Source organism: Salvelinus alpinus, chromosome 6 (genome assembly GCF_045679555.1).
Source record: "Salvelinus alpinus chromosome 6, SLU_Salpinus.1, whole genome shotgun sequence".
Taxonomy (NCBI): Eukaryota; Metazoa; Chordata; class Actinopteri; order Salmoniformes; family Salmonidae; genus Salvelinus; species Salvelinus alpinus.
In genome coordinates, this window is record NC_092091.1 from 51,183,607 (window position 1) to 51,195,718 (window position 12,112).

The 12,112-nt window shown below is 41.6% G+C and overlaps 1 protein-coding gene and 1 pseudogene across 7 annotated transcripts in view; both read left to right on the forward strand.

Annotated features, from left to right (window-relative positions):
- The window catches only part of LOC139578862 (serine/threonine-protein kinase BRSK2-like), a 28,834-nt gene extending 22,402 nt beyond the window's left edge, over window positions 1-6,432 (forward strand). For all 7 annotated transcript variants that reach the window (XM_071406967.1, XM_071406970.1, XM_071406968.1 and 4 more), the window contains 5 exons: window positions 521-569; window positions 816-939; window positions 1,192-1,402; window positions 1,808-1,897; window positions 1,977-6,432. In XM_071406967.1, the coding sequence (XP_071263068.1) occupies window positions 521-569; window positions 816-939; window positions 1,192-1,402; window positions 1,808-1,897; window positions 1,977-2,185 (683 nt within the window). In that variant the 3' untranslated portion in view covers window positions 2,186-6,432. The remainder of the gene's footprint in view (window positions 1-520; window positions 570-815; window positions 940-1,191; window positions 1,403-1,807; window positions 1,898-1,976) is intronic.
- Window positions 6,433-6,562: 130 nt separating this feature from the next.
- The window catches only part of LOC139578863 (carnitine O-palmitoyltransferase 1, liver isoform-like), a 64,989-nt pseudogene continuing 59,439 nt past the window's right edge, over window positions 6,563-12,112 (forward strand).

Genomic DNA, 12,112 nt, shown 5'->3' on the forward strand with positions numbered 1-12,112 from the left:
TTCATTTGTAAAAATGTCTAAACATAATTTAACTTTGACACTACGGGGTATTGTGTGTAGGCCAGTAAAAAAAAATAGATATTTAATCCATTTTAAATTCAAGCTGTAATACAACAAAATGTGGAAAAAGTCAAGGGGTGTGAATACTTTCTGAAAGCACTGTATATAGGATGAGCCAGGACAGTAAATACATATGAATTGTGTAAAACAGTATGTAAACATTATTACTAGTATGTGCATATTCTGTTCTCAAAGTAGCCACAGTCTCTTCTACCATTGCAGAAGGACCGTAGTGTACTGTACGGTGCTCAAATTAATTAGACAGATTAGTCATTAAATCAATGAAACTGAACCTCATCAAGTGGTGTTATCAAGTTCTACTTCCCCCTCTCCACTCCACTCTACTCTCTCCCTCCCCACCCTCTCTCTTTCTCCTTATTTTTCTATCTTTCCCTCTATATATAAACTCCCCCATCTCTCCTTTCTTTCTCTCCATCTCTCTCCTTTTGTTCTCCTGTAGTTCCAACACCGGAGGACATGTCCAGTCTAACTCCAGAATCAAGCCCAGAGTAAGTAGATAATCCTAGACATACACAGTTAGTCTATCTATATCCATCAGAATGACTGTTCTGCCTGTCATGTAAAATGCTATCTGCTAGCCTGTAGCACGTTTCTATGCTGCATGTTTAGGTAAAACTTTAAATCAACTTCCTTGAATAAGACATTATAAATGCTTATAAAAGCACCTCTATTTAACATTTGAAATGTAGATTCTTAAAAAATATTACTATATGACTGTTGCTTCTGACTGGCAGGCTGGCCAAGAAGTCGTGGTTTGGGAACTTCATCAGCCTGGAAAAGGAGGAACAGATATTTGTTGTCATTAGAGACAAACCGCTTAGTTCCATCAAAGCTGATATAGTCCATGCCTTCTTGTCGGTGAGTATCTCTGTCTATCCGAAAATCCTCACTCATTCTTCCTCTCTATCTCTCTCTGACCACTCTCTCCTCTCCTCTGTACCTTCCCCTACTCTCCTCTCCTCTGTACCTTCCCCTACTCGGTTTCAGTGAAAGGCCTGTACAGCCATGATACAAAGATACACAACCCCATTCATAAAACATGAACACATAAACATAGATGGAAAGCTTGTAAAGCTGTTTCCAATGCTGTGTTACATTACATCTGTCCAGATCCCGTCCCTGAGTCACAGCGTCGTCTCCCAGACCAGCTTCAGAGCAGAGTATAAGTCCTCTGGTGGCCCCTCCGTCTTCCAGAAGCCTGTTAAGTTCCAGGTGGACATTGCCTTCTCTGAGGGAGAGAGGGACAGAGAAAGGGAACGAGCCGAGAGGGAAGGAAAGAGGGAGAATGGCATCTACAGTGTGACTTTCACCCTCATATCAGGTAGTGGTTCCCAAACTTGTTTGTGTTACAGTAAGGCTTTTTTCAAGTGTTCTTGCAACCAACCAAGGGGCAAATCCTAACTTTCACTTAAGACGTATTGTCACTTAGTTATGCATTTGATTTCAATGGGAGTAGGATTTTCAAGTGAAAATGTGACTTAAGCGGAAGGTATGATTTGCTTGAAGTTACAGTTTAATTTAGTCTATGATACATTTATTGGCAAAAATGTGTAATCAGTGTTTGGTAACTAATGTTTGGCATGATTTTATCCTATATAATATATCCCCAACATATACCACAAAACTGTCAAGACGGTTAACAGAACTCATTATACATGTAGGTAATTAATCTAAAATATTGATGCGGAGCAGTGTATACCTTGACTGAGTGTTTCTTTCTCCTTAGGTCCAAGTCGCAGGTTCAAGAGAGTGGTGGAAACGATTCAAGCCCAGCTACTTAGTACTCATGATCAGCCATCTGTGCAGGCACTGGCTGGTGGGTCCCCTCACACACACACACTATTTATATCTCTGTCTTCATCAAACTCATGTTTTTAAAATATTTTTCTCCCCAGATGAGAAGAATGGGCAGCTGACCTCGCGTCCGCCCAGCACCCCGACCCGGCAAAACTCCCGACGTTCGGAAGGAGGCGGGGACCGGGGCGAGAAGTGTGAGCGTGGTGACGCAGGGATAGGGGGCAGTGGGAGTGTGCTTCAGAGGAGGGGCTCGGGCAAAGACAAGACCAGACTCCTTTCCTCCAACGGGACACAGTCCCAGCCCTGAGGGAACATTCTGGAAACAGACATCAACAGGATAGGGCAGATAGAGAGAGATGACACTAGAGGACAACAAAGACAAACCCCTTCAGACTACCACCATCACCACTACCACCGTCACATCTACCAAACCACCTGACCAACAATCATCATAACAAACCACTGCTTCAACCTGAAACGGGCCCAACAAGATAGTTGGCCACCAAGATAGAAGAAAGAAAAGAGCGGACGAGAGGAAAACGCAGTGTCACTCAGATTTGCTTCAGAACAGAAGCCAAGATCAGAAAAATGTCTAATTGTATGTTTGAAGTACAACACATCATGCAGCTGTCAACAACAATATGTAGCCAGTAAAATAAGCGGGCAGACTTATATGGGGAATGGCAGGCTCTGAATGGTTAAAGGCTAAATTGATATTTTTTTGGTAAGTTATCCGGTCTACAACCAATAAGATGAAAACCATTGTGGAAATTCCGAAATAATATCAACAATTATAACAGTGTTTCCCAGTTGACTGGGATCCACTTTTAAGTTTTATTTAACATCGCTTTTTGGGTCAGTGAGAGTGAAATATTACGGGTCAAGTCAATTCAGTGGATATCAAGGAAACAGGTTGGGTCCTTTCACTGGATTCTCATTAACGATAAGTTACGAGAACAGAAAAATTGTAGAATTTAAGATAATGATGAGGAAGACTGCATCAAAATCAGAATGAAGCGTCCAAATGCATCTTTACATCCAAGTAGCTCCAAAGATGTCAATACAGCTATTTGAACAAAATAAAGACAAATATCTGTTTTTCTCTATAACTAAGCACCACAATTGTATGATTCCTAAAATGCAATTGAAACAAACTTATGAAAACCATCTTGCCTTTAAATGAGGATTAAGCAACAGATATCTCTACAGATATCACCCAAGTTGAAGAAAAATAAGACAAGGCATGGAAGAAAGTCTCAACGCCCCCACTACAACTGACATCTGGAATATGTAGAGATTTCAAACAGATAATGGAACGATACAACTAGAATCATTAGAGTAATACTATGAATGGAACCCTCAGCAGATCCTCTGAATGATGAGCTCAGTTCACTTCAGTCCAATGGAAGATGAAGAAGATGTAGTTCATAGGAAGTTACCTTCATCAGTTGTTTATTCCAGGAGGACTGAACCAAGCACTCCACATCCATTATTGTTTTCTACAGAAAACAACCAACCCTCCCTCCTCCCTCCCTTACATTCCCAATATGGCCGACATGGGGCACTGAATGATGCGGCTTTTGAAAAGGCCCTATACACCTAAACTGACTTGTTATGTTAAGAGAGCAGAGGGAGGTGAGGTGGAAAAGCTCACTTCAAGAAACAAGGAAAGAGACTTTGACTTAAGGATGACAGAGAGAAAAACATTGAAACCGCTGCACACTCATTCCCAGGAGAGGAAAGGAACAGACCACACAAAAATAATGAAATCCATTTCGTTTTTTTTATCCTTTCTCCTTTTGTTTATGTGATTTGAGCACAAATGAGTTCGATGTTTGCCGCCAACAAAATGGAGATAAAGCTAACCAAGTGAATGTCAAAAACAAACACTATTGTGACAGTATTTATTTTATTTATGTCATAGATTTATTTAATATTTATTTATGTATTTATTTGTTGATTTATATATTGCAAAGGGAAGATGCTGACAGAAATATAGGGGAAAGTTCTGTTGGAATATTGGAACAGCATTGAAACTGACAAAATGGCTGCTGTAGTTGAAACCAGATTGAACCCTCTTTTCCAGAGCGAGACAGAAAACAACCCCTTGTCCATTCATACCACAATGTTTTAGAAACCAATGCTGCAAAAATCCTTCCAGCTTATTTTGTGTTTTTATTTTATTTGTCTTTGTTTGGTATAATGAAGATTTCCCATTTTAAAGCAACAAAACAAAACAAAGTTTAAGAAATGAACCATGGATAGATTTGATGCTTTGGGGAATTTCTGGGATGGCAAAATTATGAAAATCTTCCATGAAGTAAATCATTTTTTTTCTCATAGACACTTGAAAAAGCAGAGGAGAGCAGGAAAGGGTGGGGGTAGTAATCTCTAATTCCTTCTCTGTCATATTCTGCTAGAATGTTGTGACTTAAGCATACAAAGATATGGACACACCACATAAAACACTGACTGAGGGCCCAACACCACGTGCAGAACACAAGCAGTATTCACATACACACGGACCCTCCTGTTCTTTCAGAGAAAAAAAAACTATTATAAATTGGACCTTAAACTTCGAATGCACTGTCCTAAAAGACACAAAACAAATAAAGTGGTTTCCCATTACCATCCCTTCGCCCTTGGCCACTGCCATGCCCCCCCAACCCCTTCATTACGACCCTCCTCATACCCCTTGCACAGAGCACCAAAAGAAAACACAGGTTTCGTTCTAGTCGCTCCACTAGTCCCTCGTCGTCAGTCGACACCTTGTTGTTTCATGCCACTGCCATTTAAGCCCCTATTATCAGTCTCACCCTGCCTCACCATTCCTTGGCTGTGACCACAGCACAGTAACTAAGACTCACCGCTGCACGTTATACCACGTCCCCATCAGCTGTCATCACACTTCATATCAGTCGGAGTCAACACACTGCTACCGTAGCACACAACTGCTTGTACAGCAAACAGGGCGATTCTGTAGCCAGGAGACTTAGAACTGTAGGTTATTGTAACTCTTTATTTATCATACTCTGTCTATAACGGCTGTACTGTATACTTAATTGGTGTGAATCGGCCATTTACCATGAAATACGAAAAGAGTGGGAGGCAGTCTTCCTCGATTTCCTTACCTGGGGCTCGTCTCGCTCCCCTTCCACACAGCAAAGAACATGATTATAGCTTGTTGACTTTAGTAGCTCACCTCTCATTGTAGCTCACACCCTTCACTCAAGGGCTTTTGGCAGGAATCATGTACCCATTTTCCTACTATCGTGTCGAACCGTACTGTGCTGTCTTGGATATTTTCCTTTCACATTGTCCTTTCCAGCATGGTTCCAGGAACTATTGTGAATGTGTAACCAGGCTAGCCGAGCTAGTCTCCAATGAAATGCTGCATGACACTACTCGAAAGCAATGTGGCCCCGTAGGTGATGATGACAGTGAATGTTTTTTTTACTGCATTAATATAGGTGGCTTATGAATCCAGCACCGTCCTGCACAGAATAGTAGTAGTAAGAGTTTGCATAGCCAGGAATTAGTTTGAGCGCCTTAAGATGATGCGTACGGAGGGAGGTACATGTCTGTTATATTTGCTCGACCTGTCAGTGTGTGTGTCCGGTGTCTGTGTGAGATTGTATGTGCACGACCTCTCAGAGCCCTCATCCTCCCCCCCGCCACATTCTAGGTCAGAGGTCAGGGTCATTTGAATGGGAGATAGATGTGACACAAGACCCACGACCCCACAGTCTTTCATTTTCCATTACCCTGTGCTAAAAAACAGAGTTAGTGAGAGACCGTGTTACCCTTACCTTTTGTATAGGTGGGGTAGGCCTCTCCCTGCCCAGCTCTGTTGCTTCACGTTTTAAAAGAGTTTGGCTTCTATTGGTTTCAATTGGTGTTGTTGAGGCCAGAGGGCCTGGACGTTGCTGTTACTGAGAGCTTTGACACCCCGCCTTGCCTCGCCTGAAAACAAAAACTAGGGGAAATGCTGGCTGGAGACACAACTAGAGCGAAACCCTTAGACATTCTGTGTAAATAACCGTTCAAAGTAAACGATGGGATGAGGGGAGATGTTTCAACCCCATTGTGGGTGAATCTTACTGCGACAAGGCCGCTTCTCTCGCCAACCACCCCAACTCCCTCCTTGCCCCCTTCCTACACCCTCAGTATCTCTTCTTAAACCCCCCCACCCTCTCATCCAGATGAAAATACCTCAACCCAACCCCATCCTTATATAATCACACCCCTCCCCATGTCTCTGTCCATTGTATACAGTAAGTATGAAACCATATCTTGATTCTTTATTCACACTGTACTCACAATATGATTATTGTCATCATTATTGATCATTCCAAGATTGTAAAACTGTAATCCCCCCCCTTCATACACAGTAGAACAAAACAATTCTTAAATATTTAAAACAGTAATGTGGGGGGGAAACAACATGATGAGGATGATTATATAAGAAATGTCTGTATTATATAAAAAAATGAAAGTGCACTATTATGATTATTATTGCCTGTGATAAATAAAGAACAATAAACTACATCAGAAGTTAAGAAACGGTGCCTCAATTCCTACTGTTCTATTAATTAGGATTACTGACCATAAATTGTGATCAAACATCATCTGCATTTTGTTATGGTTGAACAGAATAATTTTCTTTAGCAAAAATAGTATTTAAAAAAAATACATGTAATATCGCCAAATGTCGACTACACCGTGTAGCAACACGACAGCTCCCGGGTCTGTTTTTTGGATGTGTAAAGAGATTGATAATTTACTGTATTGACTCTATTGGTAAATGCGCTCGCAAAGGGTGTTTACCGCGTGCCATGTGACAAAAAAGAGGCGGGGTTGTGAGTTAAGTCATCCATGTATGTGGCTCTCTGGCGCCGCTGCCCACCTACTCCAGTCTGTTTTCACTGGAAGTGAGAGGAGTGGTTGAAGGAAAAAAAGAGATTCGGTGTTTGACTAACTTCTTATTTGGTGTGCTTTTACGACAAGATATTTCAGGATTAAACAGGTATTTCTATCAAATTTGTTGCTTCTCGTTGTGGTTTTCCTTGGGCGTGGTTGTCAGTGTTCAGTGCGCTTGGATACATGTTTTCCCATACACACATTTCATTGCTGCACCAGCAGCTGTGGTTTTGTTGGCTTTTGTGTGTAGCGAGCGATGGATGTGCGATATTGAATAACCCACCATTCGTTCTAGGGACGCGGACCATCCGTTACAAAAAAATTAAAGGATAATTACCAGCAAAAAAAATATTGTAATCAGATTACATGTACTTTTGAAAAACTAGATTACTTTTAATTTCAGAAAGGATGTTTGTTCCACCTGGGCGAGTCTGACCACAAATCAGAGACCACTTTGAAACACAGCAAATGTGTTTGATGGATCGTAGGAATAGGCTTTTTGTAGGCTACAGTCCATGTAAATCACAGTGCTGCTCTCATTTAGCTATTTGCACCTTACGGATTGTGGTAATTGTGGATGGCTGTTCACACATCTAAATGTGTATTTGAATCCAGTAATGGTTGAATTCAAGAAATGTATTAAGCTGCCTATCAATCATTGTTTTTGAAACCATTTTAACAATTACATTTACTTTTGATACTTAAGTATATTTAAGGCCAAATACTTTTTTACTTTTACTCAAGTAGTATTGTACTGGGTGACTTTCACTTGAATCATTTTCTATTAAGGTATCTTTACTTTTACTCAAGTATGACAATTGGATATTTTTTCCACCACTGTTTGCAACAAGTTGTTTTTTGGCTAAAACATAATACTTCCCTAGTTTGTAGGAATGTTGCATAAATTTTGACTATTGGCTACAAGTAGGCTAGGGCCTAAGTAGGACTGTAGTTTTCCTAAAGACACCTCATAACAACTGAAAGGTGTTGCTGATAGGCCAACACACAGGTAGGAAGTGGATGGGCAACTGTTTAGCCCAAAATGTTAAAATAATTATTCCCTTTGCTTGAATTTCTTGCACAATTCATGTCACTGCAATCAGATATAGGTGGAGAAAGTAGCCCTATCCTTTATATTCTGTATAATACAGACCTACACACAGTTAATTGATTGAATGTATTATCAATTAACGTGCAGTATAAACAACTCTATGCGCGCACACCACATGTTCCCGCAGTTTTGGAGTCTGCGCATTGTGAATGGAATATTTTTAACATTGGAGAGATTTCTTTCTTTTATCCCGATGATCACGCCAAACCTGTTTACCACATAGTAGTTCATTTCCAAGATGCCTGTTTGCAGGCTACTGAGTGCAAAGGTTATTTGTAAACTTGAAACTTGTTTCACCACCTTGCCAGGAAAAGTAGCCTACTTTATAGTTGTATTTCCATAGTTTCATTTAGTGCTGTTTACAATGTAAGGCTTCCAAGACCCCACCTAGAGAGCTATAGCTGGGGGGCTATACACACAGTATTGAACCAGTGTTCTCTGAAACTATTTCCAATTATTTTGCAAATGTAGATTAATAACGCAGTAACTCATCTGGATTGTTTGCACACTGTAGAATTCAATGTTTGAACCTGTTCAGGCTTTTTGGATGCAGGGCAGGCATGTAGACTTTCACTTGCAGAGAGGAGATGGAGTCTTTCACTTGAGAGGAGCGGGAGGCATGGCAGCTGTCTTCCCCTAAGCATGGAAGATTCTTATGCTAAATAACAATCCTCTCCTTCATTGTCACAGTACCTCGTGTTGTTATTCTCTGTACTTGTGTGTCACATGCAAATTTTTTATGCATTTAATCTGTGTGTGTGCACACCTCCACATTTTGTGTGTGTGCATGGATTCTTTGTAATTTACTAGATTAAACACCCACTCCCTCATTCCTCTCAATCTCTCTCGCGCGCTCACTCTCTCTCTCTTGCTCTTCTTTCTTTCTCTCGTTCCTCTTACTTCCTCTCTTCTCTCGCTCTTCTTACTGTCTCTTTCTCTCTGGTTGTGACAGAGACAGATGGGAAGAGAGAGATGCAAACCCCATCAGAAGGGCAAAATATGCATTCCAACACACACATTCGAAAACACACACATTCTCTCTCGTGCAGTTTGAGCTACTCTAGGAAGTTACGTTGCAAGCTAGCTCAGTGCTGCCCTCTCTCATTGAGTAGCTCAAGTTGAAGGCCGACAAATTATATTTATAATTCCTTCTGTGTGCTATTTTAAATGTGGGTGTATGAGTGAACCGTCAAATCCTGTGTGTACATGGCAGGGATGTGTGTGTCGGTGTGTAGCTATTACAACTGGAATCGGTTTAGTTATGTTGGTATGATGTGAACTGTCACACAACAGTGGCAAGCTGTACCAGTGAACTTTACCCCTGTTGTGTGTGTGTGCATCTTTTTTTCACGGCACAGTTACAGTATAGGCTACACTTATAGCTTTGACATTTGCAAATGATCCATTTCAACCATGTAAGGAATGACAGAGACTATAACTGCACAGACAGGTAGTCATTGACAGAAGTCATGTAGACCTACCTAGGCTATTTATGTAGATCTGAAAGTATTGGTAATAGACTAATACAGTGGCACATTGTCATTTACCAAAACTTCATTCAATCAGAGAGCACTTGATTGGACATGCCAATGTTTTTTCTTTCTCTTCTATATAGGCTTTGACGATACCACTATCACAATCTTTTTTACATGGCAAAAATGAAAACATGAAGCAGGCCAAACTATTTGGTCATTTAATAACCTACTGTATGTAGAGTATTGTGTGCTATAGCTTGTAAAATAAATACATGTGACTCTGGATGACAACATAATGTTTGTTTCCAACATTAGGGCTGTTTTCCTAAAGAAGTTAAATCCGCTTTGTTTTTTGTTTCCTTGCCACAAGACTAACAAGTATCGCGATACAGGTATTGTCCCAGCCCTATTGGATAGGTATTCGTATTATGGTTGAAATGTCACAGACATCTGTGGAACGTTATTGTCAGGGATTATCAGTGGTAGGCCCATAGACTGTAAAAAGAATGGATGGAGCCATTGATGATGTCACCCCATTGTTTCCTATGTGCAGTCTCAGTGGCGCATTTGAACATCAACATGTGTAGTTTTAGCCTGTCACCATCTTGCTTCATGGAGGAGTTTTTGGAAACGTTGCATGTGCAGTTTGAGCTACTCCAGGAAGTTATGTTGCAGGCTAGCTCAGTGAGTACCTCAAGTTGTACTGCAGGCTGCAAATTAATGTTATACTTCTGTGTGCAATATATATATATTTTTTAATCAGTTCAAAGATATACTTCTGGTGAAATAGAAGCAAGTATTGGTACAATGATTGTGTTATGATTTTTTTTCTTCTTCACATATATATATCCACAAATATTGACCACTAAGACCGCCATACTCCCATTGACTATAATGGGGAATCCTGCTTTGTAAAAACATTATCTGCAGTACCCCGGTCGGCCTTGAACTTGAAGATGTAGACCAGGGCTCTCCTACCTTGTTCCTGGCAAGCTTCCCTCCTTTAGGTTTTTGCTCCAACCCCTGTTGTAATTAACTGGATTCAACCTATCAACCAGCTAATTATTAGAATCAGGTGCGCTAGATTAGTGTTTGAGTGAAAACCTAGAGGACAGTATATCTCCAGGAACAGGATTGGAGAGCCCTGAGGTAGTCCATCAGTAGAATATTTTATGCAACTGTATGGTCCCGTTTCTATAGTGATGGTACTGTAGTTCTAACTTAGAACTTCCGGCGCCGAAAAGAGATGGCTGCCTCGCTTCGTGTTCCTTGGAAAATATGCAGTATTTTGTTTTTTTACGTGTTATTTCTTACATCGGTACCCCGGGTACCCCGGGTAATCTTAGGTTTCATTACATACAGTCGGGAGGAACTACTGAATATACGATTAACGTCAACTCATCATCGTTCCTACCAGGAATATGACTTTCCCGAAACGGATCCAGTGTTTTGCCTTCCACACAATACAATGGATCTGATCCCAGCCGGCGACCCTGTGCGACGCCGAAAAAGGGGAAAACGTGGCGGTCTCGTGGTCAGGCTTCGGAGACGGGCACATCGCGCTCCACTCCCTAGCATACTACTCGCCAATGTCCAGTCTCTTGACAATAAGGTTGATGAAATCCGAGCACGGGTAGCATTCCAGAGAGACATCAGGGATTGCAACGTGCTCTGCTTCACGGAAACATGGCTAACTCAAGGGACGCTAACGGAGTCGGTGCAGCCAGCTGGTTTCTTCATGCATCGCGCCGACAGAAACAAACATCTTTCCGGTAAGAAGAGGGGCGGGGGGGTATGCCTTATGATTAACGAGAAGTGGTGTGATCATCATAACAACACACAAGAACTCAAGTCGTTCTGTTCACCTGATCTAGAACTCCTCACAATCAAATGTCGACCGCATTATCTACCAAGGGAATTCTCGTCAATCATAATCACAGCCGTATACATTCCCCCCCAAGCAGACACATCGATGGCCCTGAACGAACTTTATCTGACTCTTTGTAAACTGGAAACCACACACCCTGAGGCTGCATTCATCGTAGCTGGGGATTTTAACAAGGCTAATCTAAAAACAAAACTCCCTAAATTCTATCAGCATATCGATTGTGCTACCAGGGCTGGAAAAACACTAGACCATTGTTATACTAATTTCCGCGACGCTTATAAGGCCCTCCCCCGCCCCCCTTTCGGAAAAGCTGACCACGACTCCATTTTGTTGATTCCAGCCTACAAACAAAAACTCAAACAACAAGCTCCCGCGCTCAGGTCTGTTCAACGCTGGTCCGACCAATCTGAATCCACGCTTCAAGACTGCTTCGATCACGCAGATTGGAATATGTTCCGCATCGCGTCCAACAACAATATTGACGAATATGCTGATTCGGTGAGCGAGTTCATTAGGAAGTGCATTGACGATGTCGTACCCACAGCAACGATAAAAACATTCCCAAACCAGAAACCGTGGATTGACGGCAGCATTCGCGTGAAACTGAAAGCGCGAACCACTGCTTTTAACCAGGGCAAGGTGACCGGAAGCATGACCGAATACAAACAGTGTAGCTATTCTCTCCGCAAGGCAATCAAACAGGCCAAGTCTCAGTACAGAGACAAAATCGAGTCGAAATTCAACAGCTCAGACACAAGAGGTATGTGGCAGGGTCTACAGTCAATCACGGATTACAAAAAGAAAACCAGCCCCGTCGAGGACCAGGATGTCTTGCTCCCA